Consider the following 14,319-nt stretch of genomic DNA (forward strand, 5'->3'; position numbering starts at 1 on the left):
AGCGAATGTCGACAGAACGAACTTCGATGATATTATAACTCAATTATCAAGTCCCAAAATAATAATGGGAGACCTTAATGCACACTCACCTGAGTGGGGATCGTCATTTTACGATCAAGGAGGCCGATGGTCGATGGAGGTAAGTGATAAAAATAAATTACACATAATGAATGGTCACCCACATTTGTATCAGCCTCATCAGGCACTTTATCATGTCTGGATCTGGGATTATCCTCTCCATCACTGGTGGAGTTGGGCGAGATGGACTACCATCGCTGATATGCATGATAGCGATCACTTCCCTACATTGATAGAACCTATAGACTCAATTAGAACATCACCCACAACAACAAGGCTGAGCATTAGAGGCGTAAACTGGGATAAATTTAGATCGCTAATGAAAGCCGCACACATTTCCGAAGACATAGATACTAATGTGAAAGAGTTTACAGCCTCTATCATAGAAGCAGTCAAGAGGTTCACTCCCACTCTTACTACAGGAACAAACAGATTACCACTACCATGGTGGAACGAGAACTGTACCAAGGTGGTAAAGGACAAAAGAAAGGCCATCAACCGATTTAAATTAAACCCGACCAAAGCAAAGATACGACTTGTGGACATGATGAAACTCATTTCCCCCAATGTGGAAGAGTTTACAGCCTCTATCATGGAAGCAGTCAAGATTTACCAGTATTCAAAAACAACTTTTGAAATGGAGAATAGGAGGTAATATGTATAAATTTATTACATCCATCTTGCCGACAGATTTAATCGTGTTAGAGTAAATGGGGTGACACTATCATCTTACCTTCAGGCCAATGGCGTTCCACAAGGTTCCTGTATCAGCCCATTATTATTCGTTGTCGCTATAGACTCGATTAATCAGGTTATCCCACCACAATTAAATGCTCGGATTTATGCAGACGATGTGATTATTTAACGTAAGCATTCGGATCATAAATAGAGTCAGCATATTTTACAGAATTGCCTCAATAAAATACCAAATTGGGACAATCAAAAGGGGCTAAAATTCTGTGCCGAAAAGTCCATAAATGTCCATTTTTGCAGACGAAGAAATTACCCACGGATGGTTGCACTGACAATGGATGGTAATAGTTTAATAAATAAACTGGAACATACAATTCTTGGATTGTTATTTGACCACAAACTAAACTGGATCCCTCACATAAATTATATAAAGGGAAAATATTTGACAGATATACGATTATTGAAGACTCTTTCTAATAACTATTGGGGTGCTCATAGAGTTTCTCTAAGTGGCATATATAAGACACTAATTAGAAGTAAACTGGATTATGGAAGCCAATGTTACATTACTGCAACTCCCTCCTATGTTAGGAGACTTGAGCCAGTCCAGATTGCTGCCTTGAGGATTAGACTGGGAGCATACCACACCAGTCCGGTTGAAAGCCTTCAATGTGAGGCAGAAATTCCATCACTTGGTTCACGGCGAGAGCTTCTTCTCATGAACTATGCAAGCTTCCTCAAATTTCATCCAGAACTGAGTCAATTGGGCTATTTCCTCTCTAACAAATCTAGGTTGTTAGACACCAACAACGCTACAATAAAAAAGTATATAAGTCCGTCATCAGTATTTCGTAGGATTTGTAATCGACTAAAAGAACAATCCCTGCTGTAGTGAACTGAACTGCGGCAATACCACCCTGGCAGTACTCCAATATATACATAGACCTATCCATGAAGGTACTAAATATCGGATATATTAGCTCCTCCATAGTAAAACAGCTCTTCGCCCAGACACTAGAGGAGGATGGTTCTAAATGGGACGATTTCGTCATTGCCGCATACACTTCAAGAATATTGGAGGAACACTTTTGGCTTCCTACTATTACTAATATCTTTTACAAGGCCCTATCTGCCCTGGATAGGTCATCAATAGGCGCATAAATACGTATAATATCAGAATCAATGAGTTCATTGGATAGCTTGATTTCAGTAAAGACAGTCCACCCTCTAGTAATAGCTCTCCGAGGGCTACATCCGAGAACTGGAGAGGAGGGTAGTAAGGATAAATTATCTATAGGTTTCCTCTAACAGGGGAATTTCCGGTAACGAAATAGCTGACTGTCTGGCGAGCAAAAAGGAAGATTCATTTAAAATAAGCATTCTATTTAGTAAGGAAGACGCTAAAACACATATACTCTATACAAAAAACTGGATCAACTAAATTGGGAATCCTTATGGGAAATAAGATGTTGGGGGAGATCAAGAGGGTTTTTCATCAATCTCCTAATATTAATAACTTCAGCAGCTTCCAACTGAGCCTCCTTGCTCTACTGCGAATAGGACATAGCAGACTGACTCATGAGAAGTTAATTGTTAAAAGTAGTAGAAGTCATTTGATAAAAGGAAAAGACCCTCAACAATGTGACCAATGTCAAATACAATAGAGCGTCAAGCACATCCTTCTGGACTGTGAAAAGTTGAGAAAAACTATTGAGACAGCAACTCGGGATGCCAAGGCCATTGGAACAACTGGCACAACCCAAGCATTTGGGTATGCTTATCAACTTTTTAACGGTCACAGGACTGATACAGCTCCTGTAATTATTTTCTATTGCAATTTGTATTATTTATTATTTTAACTTAAAAGCCATTATGTTAGTAAACTCTATATAAAATCTACAATGTAACTCGACCCTAAAGAGCCCAAGAGGATGATTGGCTTTTAAAATAATAAATAAATAAAACAAATAAATATCCTCATGTTGATGTCATAACTTACTGTTATTTTTCATGGGCTATATTGTTATATATATTATCACAAAAAAAACCTAATCTCATCAAATTTTAGCGAGAGTCTTCCCAATAAAATTTCTATAAGATTTATATTTACTTATACGATAATGACCGAAATCCCACTAACATTATAACAAAGAATAACTCGTTCCTGAATTTTTTGCGTCTGCCTTCTTCTCGACTGCCGAGCGTCGCATTATTAAGATTTATATCTCGAGTCTGTGTCTGTTTCAATTGAATCCGCCGACTTTTTGCCGTTCAACCGTCCCATACCGGCGCGAGGAAGAGGAGAGAGGATCTTGATCCGGCTGAAAGGCCCTTTCTCCCTTCGCGTCTTTATCCTTTCTGTTCGGGGGGAATAAATCAAACAGCAATATCGAGATAAGGAACTAAAAATGTGGCGAATAAGAAAATATTTGAACGAAAACACAAGGCACAATATAAAGAGCATTTATTTCTTCACTGATTTATCGTGCCCGAGTTTATGCTGCTGGTTCTATTTGTGAATAAATCAATTTTTATTATGATTCATTCCTACGGTTTTTGTGTATAAATCAAATCCGCACATATCTATCAATAATAGATAACTTTATGTCACAAGGTTATTGAGACAATATTATACTCTATCACATCAAAAAAATTTCTATATTAATTTTAACATTATCGCTTTTAATATAATCTTAATTAAAAATTTTACTTTTTGATTATTTCTATTTGATATTAATTATTTTCATTCTTTAGAATAGCATTAACCCAAAATCAGCATTCGCAGCAAATACTAATTTTGGTTATTAAATATTGAATATAGGTGACATAGGGTATCTGAAACTGTGTGAACCAAATTTTAATTAGATCCAATAACTGATGAATCGTTGAACTGGATTTAATATGGTTGGTGTACTTTAACATTTTCGAAGCATTTGACACTGTAACATATAATTATACTTGAGATATTTTATAGAGGAACATTGACTTTGACATTAGACACACAGGTTTATTTTGGAAGAATACGGTATAGTATTACTATAGATACCCCTTCACTAACATCCCTATAACCAAATGGACCTAAAACATGTTTATATTGAAATGTGTTGTTTTCCTCTAGTTCTCAGTTTAGACGTTAAATATATCTCTAAATACAAGTTTGATGACAAAGTAATTTTTACTTTTCACAATATATACTTTGGACCCACATGCCTATGGTGTAGCGCTAATTTTAAAGACTGGACGTAAAATGCAGATTGTATTTAAATAAAATATTTTATCGTCTTAGGTAAATAAAAACTGAAATAAAAATAAATGATATAATAGCTACTTACGGAATATATGACAAAATAAATAAATCGTATTCTAAATGCGCGAAACTTTGATGTTGAGGTGGTCGGATGTCAGTTCTCAAAGCCATATTAAAACTTATGTGAGTAATCAAATTTCAGTAACAAAGGTGTAATTAAAACTATACTTGAAATATAACAAGCATCGGTGGTCATCATATTATATATTTCTAATGTCAGGTAAAAATGAAATATAATTATAACGACAGTTAATATTGTTGGCAGCTAATAGCATGTTTAATTAATTATACTTACAGGTCATAGTACTGATACATAATAGTATCGATTAATAATCGTATCTATAAATAAATGTACTGACAAATAATGGTAGTGGTAATGGATAGTATAATCCATTATAATGGTAGTGATAATATCAATAGCAGACAATCACAATTGTAGATAATAGCAATAACGGAATAACCAGGATGAAGAACAGCAATCTTTGTCAATAGTAGTAATTAACGGGTAATTAAAATACATATAGATAACGAACAATAACGATAACTTTCAGCAATTATTAACTATTCTATAATTAATTTTGACATGTGCAGAGGATACGAGGAAAAGGTAACACGTAATTTACAGCTTCTACTCTAGCCCTAACAATGATGGGCGTGAAATGAGATCAAGGGAAGCAGATGCACGAGATTCTGCTACTAGATTTAATAGACCTCGATAGGTTAAAACCAAAATCTCAAATAAATAAATAGCAACACTCTTACTATTGTGCACTCACTTCTCCTATCTCAGGCTATGATGAACGTGCAATGCGCACAAGGGAATGAGTCAATGGCCGCACGCTATGTATACTGCCATCAAGACGCAGCAGGAGCCACTTTGGTGGCGTTTTTGTACACTTGAAATTATCAAAGAACTGTTAGATACATAACTGATGCATAATTTACTTTGGCAACTTTATCATTAGTTCCTAACTTATGAAAAAGTTATATAATTTATAACTATATACGATATACTTATATAATTTATACATTATATTTTCAACTTTAAAACTATTATATTTGACTTACGGTAATCTAAAAATCAGGAGAATGATAATAACAAAAGAAAGGAAAATGAAATAGAATAGAAAAAGGCAAAATATTTAAATCAGTAAATAAGGAATAGTAAATAGGAAATACTAAATGGAATAAATAGATTGTAATAAAATTGAAAAACGAAAACTGGAGTATTCACCATTTGATGAAATTCAGGCTGGGCAGAACAAAATACAGTAAAATTAAGTGAATAACGACATGTTAATACATCACATGTGGCAATAACAGCCCATGAAAAATTATCAACAACATTGCCACACCTTACGACATTGTTTAAACCTTTTTAAGTTAAATGAACCAAATTAAAACGATTATGATTTCGAATAAATCTGGCTTTTAGAGTAGTAATATTTATTAGGTCGTACTGTAACATGATTGAAAGCCTCGAGTTATAAGGGTAGCTCCAACCCAATTGTCTGTTCAGCCAGAAGATAAATTGCATTCTTGAAGGTTACTTGGTAGGATTGGAAAGGAACTGAACCTGGAAAATTTGTTAACCACTACTTCCAATCTTCAATGCCGTTTTAAAAGGCAACTAAAATGCATAGGAAATGCATTGCTTTCCTAACAAGTCAATCGTCAAAAATTGAGAAAGATAAACATTGCATTATATATGGAACATTATATTAATAAAATCGATTTGGTGCAGAAAGACACAGTGAAAGCCAATTTTATTTTTCTCTGTTTTTATTATCTCCAAATAGCTACCTCCAACCAATCACCTGACAAAGAGAGAATAGGTTCAACTTCCGAATGATTTCTTGGAATGCCAACAGATTGACAGAAAGAGGTGAAGATTTAGAAATATTCCTCTAGACAGAAATGATGGATACATCCCTGATATACGAAACGAGGTTTACTGCTAAATCTCGTGTTATTTTTAAAATTTACACCATATACTCAACTAAGCATTCATTGGGTACCAACTATGTAGAAAAAGCCATTATAATAAACACAATATATTCTATTTAAAAAAACAGACGAACCTTAATAATGCTCACAGACAGCAAGACCGAGTCGCTAATATCTGAAGCTTTCTTCGCCCCTAGATTTGAAATATCTGAAAGCTTCTTTGATAAATTTGTGTGGTGCCGAGTGGAACCCCAAGCATGTACATTGAGACTCCCGGCTTATTAAGCCAAGAGAAAGGCAAATACTACGAATGGTAGATAACAGGTTAATAGAAAATCCCCGGCCTGTGACTTAGATGGCGCTACTAGAATTAAATTCATCCGTTTTCTAGTTAGCCCTAACCCTCAAAAGATGCGTGTATAAATTTGACAGCTGCTCATTGCGGATCATTAGTTTGTGAATTACAGCATTTTGAGTGAAGCAACTTGTGTTATTGTGAAAAAAAAATGCATAAAAAAGAATTTCGCGTGTTGATAAAATATTGAAGGGAAAAAATATAGTTGAAGCAAAAACTTGGCTTGATGCCGAGTGTCCGGACACTTCACCAGGAAAGACAACTATCAAGGATTGGTATGCTAAGTTTAGATGCGGTGAAATGAGCACCGAAGGCGGAGAACGCTGTGGACGCCCAAAAGAGGTTGTTACCGACGAAAACATTTAAAAAATCCACAAAATGATTTTGAATAACCGTAAATTGAAATCGAATGAATTAGCAGACACTCTAAAGATATCAACTGAATGTGTACATCATATCATTCATGAATACTTGGGTATGAGAAAGCTCTGTGAAAAGTGGGTGCCGCGCGAGCCAACTTTTCACCAAAAACAACGACGAGTTGATGATTTTCACCAGTGTTTGAAGACGATCAATGGTAATAAACTCGATTTTTTGCGTCGATATATGATAATGGATGAAACGTGGCTCCATCATTTCACTCCAAAGAACAATCGACAGTCATCCGTGTGGACTGCACACGATTAACACACTCCAAAGCGTAGGAAAACGCAACAGTCGGCTGGCAAGATTATGGCGTCTGTATTTTGGGATGCGCATGGAAACATTTTCATTGTCTACCTTGAAAAAGAAAGAACCATCAACAGCAACTATTACATAGCGTTATTGGACCGTTTGAAAGACGAAATCGCCGAAGAACGGCCGTATTTGAAGAAAAATAAAGTGCTGCTTCGCCAAGGCAATTAATTGTACTTCGAATTGCTTCCTCATCCACCGTATTCTCTAGCTCTGGCTCCCAGCGTCTATATCCTGTTCTCAGATCTCAAGAGAATGCTCGCTGGTAATAAATTTTCGTCGAATATAGAGGTGATCGCTGAAACTGAGGCCTATTTTGAAGCAAAGGACAAATCGTACTACAAAAATGGCATCGAAAAGTTGGAATTAGGTTAAATAAAAAAACCTGCGAACCTAGTTATTGGCCAAGTGATTCTGAGCCAAAAGGATTCCTGATGTAATTTTTTTTTCTTACAAGAAATGTTGACATAAACTTCACGAAAATGGAAGCATATGTCGATTCAAATTGGGAGATGTACCAGTACATTGTTGACAGAGAAGTAAACTTACCTAAATTTTAGACGGTTGAAATTATTGCAAATACCTTCGACGAATTTAACATTATCATCCATAGAGCCATCACCAATGATGGTTGTAATGGAAAAGATACCTCAATGCCACAAAGATTTAATGGAAAAAATCCCTTTAAAACCCAAGATGTACTCTAAGAATACCAAAATACAGAAAAAGGAAAGACAAGAGTATAAACCTTATTTCAGTAGACATTTTCTCGCTGCAGAAAGCAACTAAAACCACAAAGAAGCCTAAATCTGAACTGAAGCAACATAGCAGGGTGGTCAAGAGCATATAAGGAAACCATGAACATTTATCAGGAAAATGAAAAATCTCCCAAGTCGTAATGGTGCCCAAACCACCACAGGATAAGACCTCCTGTAGACCTATAAGCTTCCTAATAGTAATTGGTTAAATAATGAAAAAACATATTCTAAACAGAATGAAGGATTACCTAAATAACCTAATCCCCAGTCTCCTAATCTTACGAACATTTTTAAAAATTCAGTACTGGAGAGTGTATCATATCATATCCAACAAAAACGTGACCCTAAAATATAAAAGATAATACTTATTAACGTTATTTTGTAAAATAGTAAACGATTTTACAAAATGAATAAATTGCCCTATACATACAATATTTTTGTGAATATTAAATGAGAAGCTTGATCTCTTATTTAGTAATAGAAACATTGTAAATTTAAAATATAGCATCTAAGTCATAAAATCTGATTATTATATTGGATCCGAATTAAAGGGATCTATATCAATAAAACTGTAAAGGTTGATCAGTGTTCAGTTGAGGCGTTCCTGTGAGATATAATTTCAAATATGTATTCCAACAAAACAATTTTCTCAACGAGTAGTGATGTTCAAATTGTACCAAATCCGATCCTACCATTAAGATTCAGCTATTATTTCAGAAAAAACTATGTATGCAAAAACAAACTTTTTTACAATTTTGATGCTAAATTATAAACATTCTTTTTTATCTTTTCAATTTAGTTACTTCAGTTGTTCTATCTTTTGTTCACTGCTAACTGTTTTATAAAAGTAAAAATATTTACTAAATGAATGTTATTTTAATTTACATAGCAAATAATATCATAATATTTAATTAATAAACAGTATTATTGTTTTGCTATCATTGGAATAGGCTCAAGAAATACATCAAAAACGTAACAAATGTTAAAAGCATTATAAAAAAAATAACAGTTAAGCTGCTGTTAAACAAGAATTTAACGATTTTCTTGTCGTCACAGATATGTTGTACCTACCACAGATATAAGACGCAAGCAATTTCTGTTGGATGTTACTTCTAATAATATTATAATAATGACTTAAAAACAAATTGTGAGACTTATTTAACAAACTTTCCTTCAAAAAGTAGGCGTCTGCATGAAATCATACATATATAGATTTCCAGAAAGTAATTTGATATATTAGGTAAAGAATTGTCATTTTTTAAAAGATCTTTATTTACTCTTAGCCTGCCTATATATGTGTTGAATCGAGTTTTCGTTTTCGATAGAAGATTACATGCCTATTAGGTCCTATTAGTGCCTGAAATAATTAGAGAAGTGATGTATCTTGACCACAGAGAGCTCAGTTTTAAAATCAATAGGAAATATTCGTTCTCGAGAAATAGATCACATAGGGCAGCGTCATATTCGAATAAATAATTATATTAATTGATTTTCCCTTTTATTAACTAAACAATTCTAAATATATTTAATTCTGTACATATTAATGAGTATAAACTTTAAGATATTCTTAAATAATTACTGTAACAATGTTTTCTGTTATTACTAGTGCAAACTTGTATAAAAAAATTCTGTTTTATTTTGTTGTGACATATAGGCTAAAGAAGAAAAATAAATGAAGAAATAAAACACATAAAAGAATATAAAGATTATTTATTTTTCAGCTAATATATATATCTTTATCCTTATATGTATAAATTATGTAACATAATATTTATTAAATATATGTATATTTATTATTTAAAATTGTTACACCCACAAGCGTTCAGACTTTTTATTACATTCCTGTTTACTCTCAACTAGCACGTTTCCTGTCGAATTTTTGTTTCTGCTCCTGCCAGCGTCGGCCCTAATTTATCTCGGAAATAACAATGCGCGGCCTAGACGGCATAATTATACAAAATAAATATGATTTCGGTTATCAGTCTAAAACCAGGGCTAAATTGTGTACCAGGTGGATGCTAATCAACATAAACAAACGCATTTATTTAACATTCGACGTAGCTCTAATTACATTACGATGAATTTACTCGAGAGAGATTAAATTTTATCGTTTCTGTTATTAAAATAAAGATTATTTCTCGCTTGTGCTTTAGGTTAATGTTACATGTTAAGTCGGTAAACATGGTGGATGCGCGAGCATCAACAAAGGGTGAGTTGGAGAAATCTTCTAGTCTACGAACAGTATTTATCAGAAAAATATAGTTATATACAATGGTTGTTAGTTTAGGTTAATTAAAATTAATTAGACGTAGCACAAACACCTTTTGCTAGTTATGCAATATCATTGTTTAACAACCACAAGATTTACAATGAACTATGAAGCATTTTATGGTTCAAATAGACGATGTGTTTTATATACAATATGTGCAAATAAAAGTATTTGTATTTTATACATTGAATAGAGTAGATTCTCAACAAATTAGACAAAGCAATTATTTTGGTTTAGCTTACTACATCATTTTCTGTGATGTAATGTAATGTGCATTTTTAAACAACATCAATCGTAGTTATGCTGAATTATTGGAAAAATATAAATAGATAACGTAGATTTAGTATAATAAGCATTCAAAGAATCTCATCCGACTTTGTTTTAACTACCATTTAACCATAACTAAAATTAAGGTAAATCAATTTTGATAAAAATACTATTACTTGAAGAAAACTGTAGTCAACGAGAGAAATTCTAACCAATTTTAATAACATAGGATAAAAAAAGCACATTCTGCTTCATGTTAGATTCAAAAGCATGTTTGGAGAATGTTTGTTTCAATATTCCCTACCAATTTAAACCTTCCAAAAATTGGTAGCTGTTAGTTAACAGGGGATGAGTTCACAAAGATTAAAGTATTTTAAAAATCGTTAGAGCCCTACTGGCAAGAAAATTTTAACAACAGATATTGCCAAAGATTGTTTAATACTAGGACAACCAAACTAAGCAAATCTGTAATCAAATAATATTTTATAGATTGAGAATGAGCTTCAGCTGTATTTAAGAGTGGCGTTTGTAAAATCTTTAGCAAGTAAATGATATTATATAAAGATATAGAGTAAATAGATTGGTTTGAAGCAGAATTGTTTGATATATTGTGACAAAAAAACGAAATCAAGTGACGCTTAGTAATGCCTAAAGAAAAAAATTGAATTACATTTCCATTAAGTAAATAAAGAAGGTCGCGAAGTACTGTAGTAATACCCTTAATCACAAATAAAACAACATTTACGAAATTAAATGTTATCTGCTATACATGTTCCCAATAAACCACACCACTGACTTGAATGACGGTATCCCTAAGACATCCGTTACCATTCTGTACATATCCAATGTCTTAACTGCATACAAAAATATAAAGCATTTTGAAGTAAAATTGGACCCATTGACAAAAACATCGGTTATAAATACAAATCTAATAGCATACATGCCCAATATATACACAGAATATTTGAAAGCAAAAAAGCCAACAGAATAATAAACCATCTACAATGAAACATTTAATAATACAGAATGAAATGCTGAAAAACATTATTATTTCGCAGTTGTATTTCGATCTTTAAATCAACAGTGTACTCCACAGTCTTAATCTCTCTTTTTCTAATAACTACCCATCATTCTAGCATCTTTTAAATTTAATTAGTAATAAGAGAATAACAAAGCGATGACATGCCAACGATTCATTGAGATCTATAATAAATGTTAGAATAAAATATAATATTACCATCAGTAAATTTATTAACCTCACAAGCTCATAATTTGATCAAACAGTAAAAGGTGTGGGAAAAATCAGTCCTTTCTCAGCCTAGAGTTACTACAATGACTCAAAGTTTTTATTATAATCATTGTGTTGTAGATCACCACCACGTATGTATTACATATCCTTCATCATTAGCTCCTGTGAGGATTCGAATATTCCTCATAATATAATTCGCAAAGCAAAGAAATTTAAAAATCGACTAATATATGGAAAATAGATCAATTGGCAGTGCGTGCAATCTCAGCATTTGAACAAGGAAGTCAATAATATTAATAAATAATTATTTCCTTATCTATTGCTGCCATTATAAAGTTATTCTATGTAAATATAAAACAAAACAAATCAAAAAATAAACTATTGTGTCATTTTGTGCCATATTATCCTATACTACCAAAACAAAATACTGTTTTGTTTAAACATTTGTTTAAATCAGCGAATTCATCTCTAAATATTTACGATGTGTTGCTCGAACCAAGGTTAACATTGCTGGAGACAATATTCTAAGAACCAAACAGTATGATTCACATAGCTTTACAACAAATCGCTGTGCAATAAAATGTAAATTAATAATTTTTCTTTAGATGAAATATTATTTCATATAGTTATAGATCACACAAAATATATTATTTATCGAATATAGAGCTCGTTTAGAGCACATATGTCTTTGTGTATAAATAGGTGATAGCACTATCTATGTAAATTTATTATTAGTCCGTACAAACAACTCAGCTTCAACTAGCAGCAGATACCTAAATGCAATGTTTACGTACTCCTATTTGTTTTCTACATTAATTCAAATTTATTTTATAACAAAGTACTTGTTAAAAGACTATAAAAATAAAAATTAATAGTAAATATTTAATAAAGAACACTAGTTATTATTTTAACTTAACTTCAGCGCGAAAACTACCTTCCAAAGAAGCAGTTTCGTACACCAGGTTAGTTATTTATTCAATAATTAATAAATAATAATTAATTCTACAGAAAAGAACAACTAAACCTTAATTTAAAAAAAACCATAAAAATTTGAGTCTTGTGGGATCGTGAATCAGTATAATAGGAAAAAAATATGGTAAATTTACTAAAGAGCAAAAACAGACTGATCTTTACCCATATCCTTTTTTTCCTTTCATCAGAGAGAAACTTTTTTTTAATCGGTAAGCATATCACTCAGCATTTCATGCTGTTTTTTATACAAATCTTTTCAAAAATTCGCCCATCAAAACATCCCCTCGAAATTGAAATATTCTGAGTATATATCGTAAACATATTTTTATTAAATACCCTAAATACATCTAAAATAGAAAAGACTTATTTGCTTTATCCGAAGATCGATGGCAATATCGAAACGAAATATCACTTTTTAGAGGAAAAAAATTAGCAGGAATGCCATTTGGAGGGCAGACGGCGCTCTTGTCAACGGCGATGCGGAGCTCGCCGCTTTTATCCCGAAAAAATCCTCGATGGTACTCGGCTCTGGAATAAATAATATTGAAAAAACTATTTGCATGGAGGGTAGCCCGTTTTTTATTTTCCTATGCAGCGAGTTTACTTACCGTTCCGATCGAAGTGTTGGTTCATCTCCACGAAAGCGTTCTCTGAAACAAAACAAATCGATGATTGATTTCTTTATATAAAAAGGCGAAATAGTTATTTGAATATTGTATACATATAGATATGAACGGTCAGCCCAAAGGGCCTTTAAAGGTCGAGACACTAGGCGAGATGTCTAATTTTAAAAACCTTCTTTAGGATAATTTTAAGTATCCAATTTACTCAGTTTATTTCAGCAACAAAAAATAATTTGAAAGAAATATTGACGTTTTAAATATTATCATTTTACATGCACTAAAATGCTTCAAATTTTCATGTGACGTGTGATGTGTGAGTTGATTTTCTCGCACTCGGCGGTTCGTACGGATTCACAGGACAATTTTCAGGACAAGTCTTATTTATAGTTGGTTTAATTGGCGCAGTGGTCAAGGCAACGGGACGATCTTCCTACTTTTGCGACAGTCGCCGGTTCTAATCCTGCTGAAGGATGGTCCTAAATATATGTTTGTGATGGTTTATGATTATGATTGTACAAAAGACAAGAGCGCAGTATCTGGTAAGGAAAATGGTAGATATCAGTCGCGCCAGTAATTAGGCCGGGTAAAACTGGATGTCTTCTGGGATGATCTCTAAGTTGATCACCCGCCAATTGGTAGATTTAATACCAAATATCGTGGTTTGAAGGTAAATTCCAGGTAAATATAACGATAATGTTTTTTTATAAACTATTTTAAAAATACGTGTTATGCTTAGATATCCTAAAGTGTAACGAGCGTGTAAAGGTTCTTAATATAATTATACCTCAGCATAAGCTCTATACTAGCCGGGTATTTTAGTTCCATTGTAGAAAAAAATACAGAAACATGATTTAATCTTGTAAAGCATAAACCAACTGGTTTATTTGAATTATCAGTAATTTATTCGCAGCAATCAGACCATTCTGAGATAAGTATTTTACTATAAATACCTTCAGTTAGACTCAAAGAGTAATATCGAGGTAAATAATATTTGAGGTTAGACCTCATTTATTTTATTTATTTAGTGTAATAAGTTTAGTCGTACCAGTGTGCATGAGACCAGTAT

At 32.9% G+C, this 14,319-nt stretch overlaps 1 protein-coding gene across 1 annotated transcript in view; it reads right to left on the minus strand.

The window, feature by feature from the left end:
* Positions 1-12,562: 12,562 nt before the first annotated feature.
* The window catches only part of LOC143199104 (limbic system-associated membrane protein), a 565,114-nt gene continuing 563,357 nt past the window's right edge, over positions 12,563-14,319 (minus strand). Inside the window, exons 9-10 of the mRNA XM_076408852.1 lie at positions 13,239-13,280; positions 12,563-13,158 (exon numbers count right to left, since the gene is read on the minus strand). Of these exons, the coding sequence (XP_076264967.1) occupies positions 13,046-13,158; positions 13,239-13,280 (155 nt within the window). The 3' untranslated portion in view covers positions 12,563-13,045. The remainder of the gene's footprint in view (positions 13,159-13,238; positions 13,281-14,319) is intronic.

The sequence above is a fragment of the Rhynchophorus ferrugineus genome, unplaced genomic scaffold (genome assembly GCF_030347505.1).
Source record: "Rhynchophorus ferrugineus isolate W39M unplaced genomic scaffold, kcgeb_rfMv2 rfM6, whole genome shotgun sequence".
In the NCBI taxonomy this organism is placed as follows: Eukaryota; Metazoa; Arthropoda; class Insecta; order Coleoptera; family Curculionidae; genus Rhynchophorus; species Rhynchophorus ferrugineus.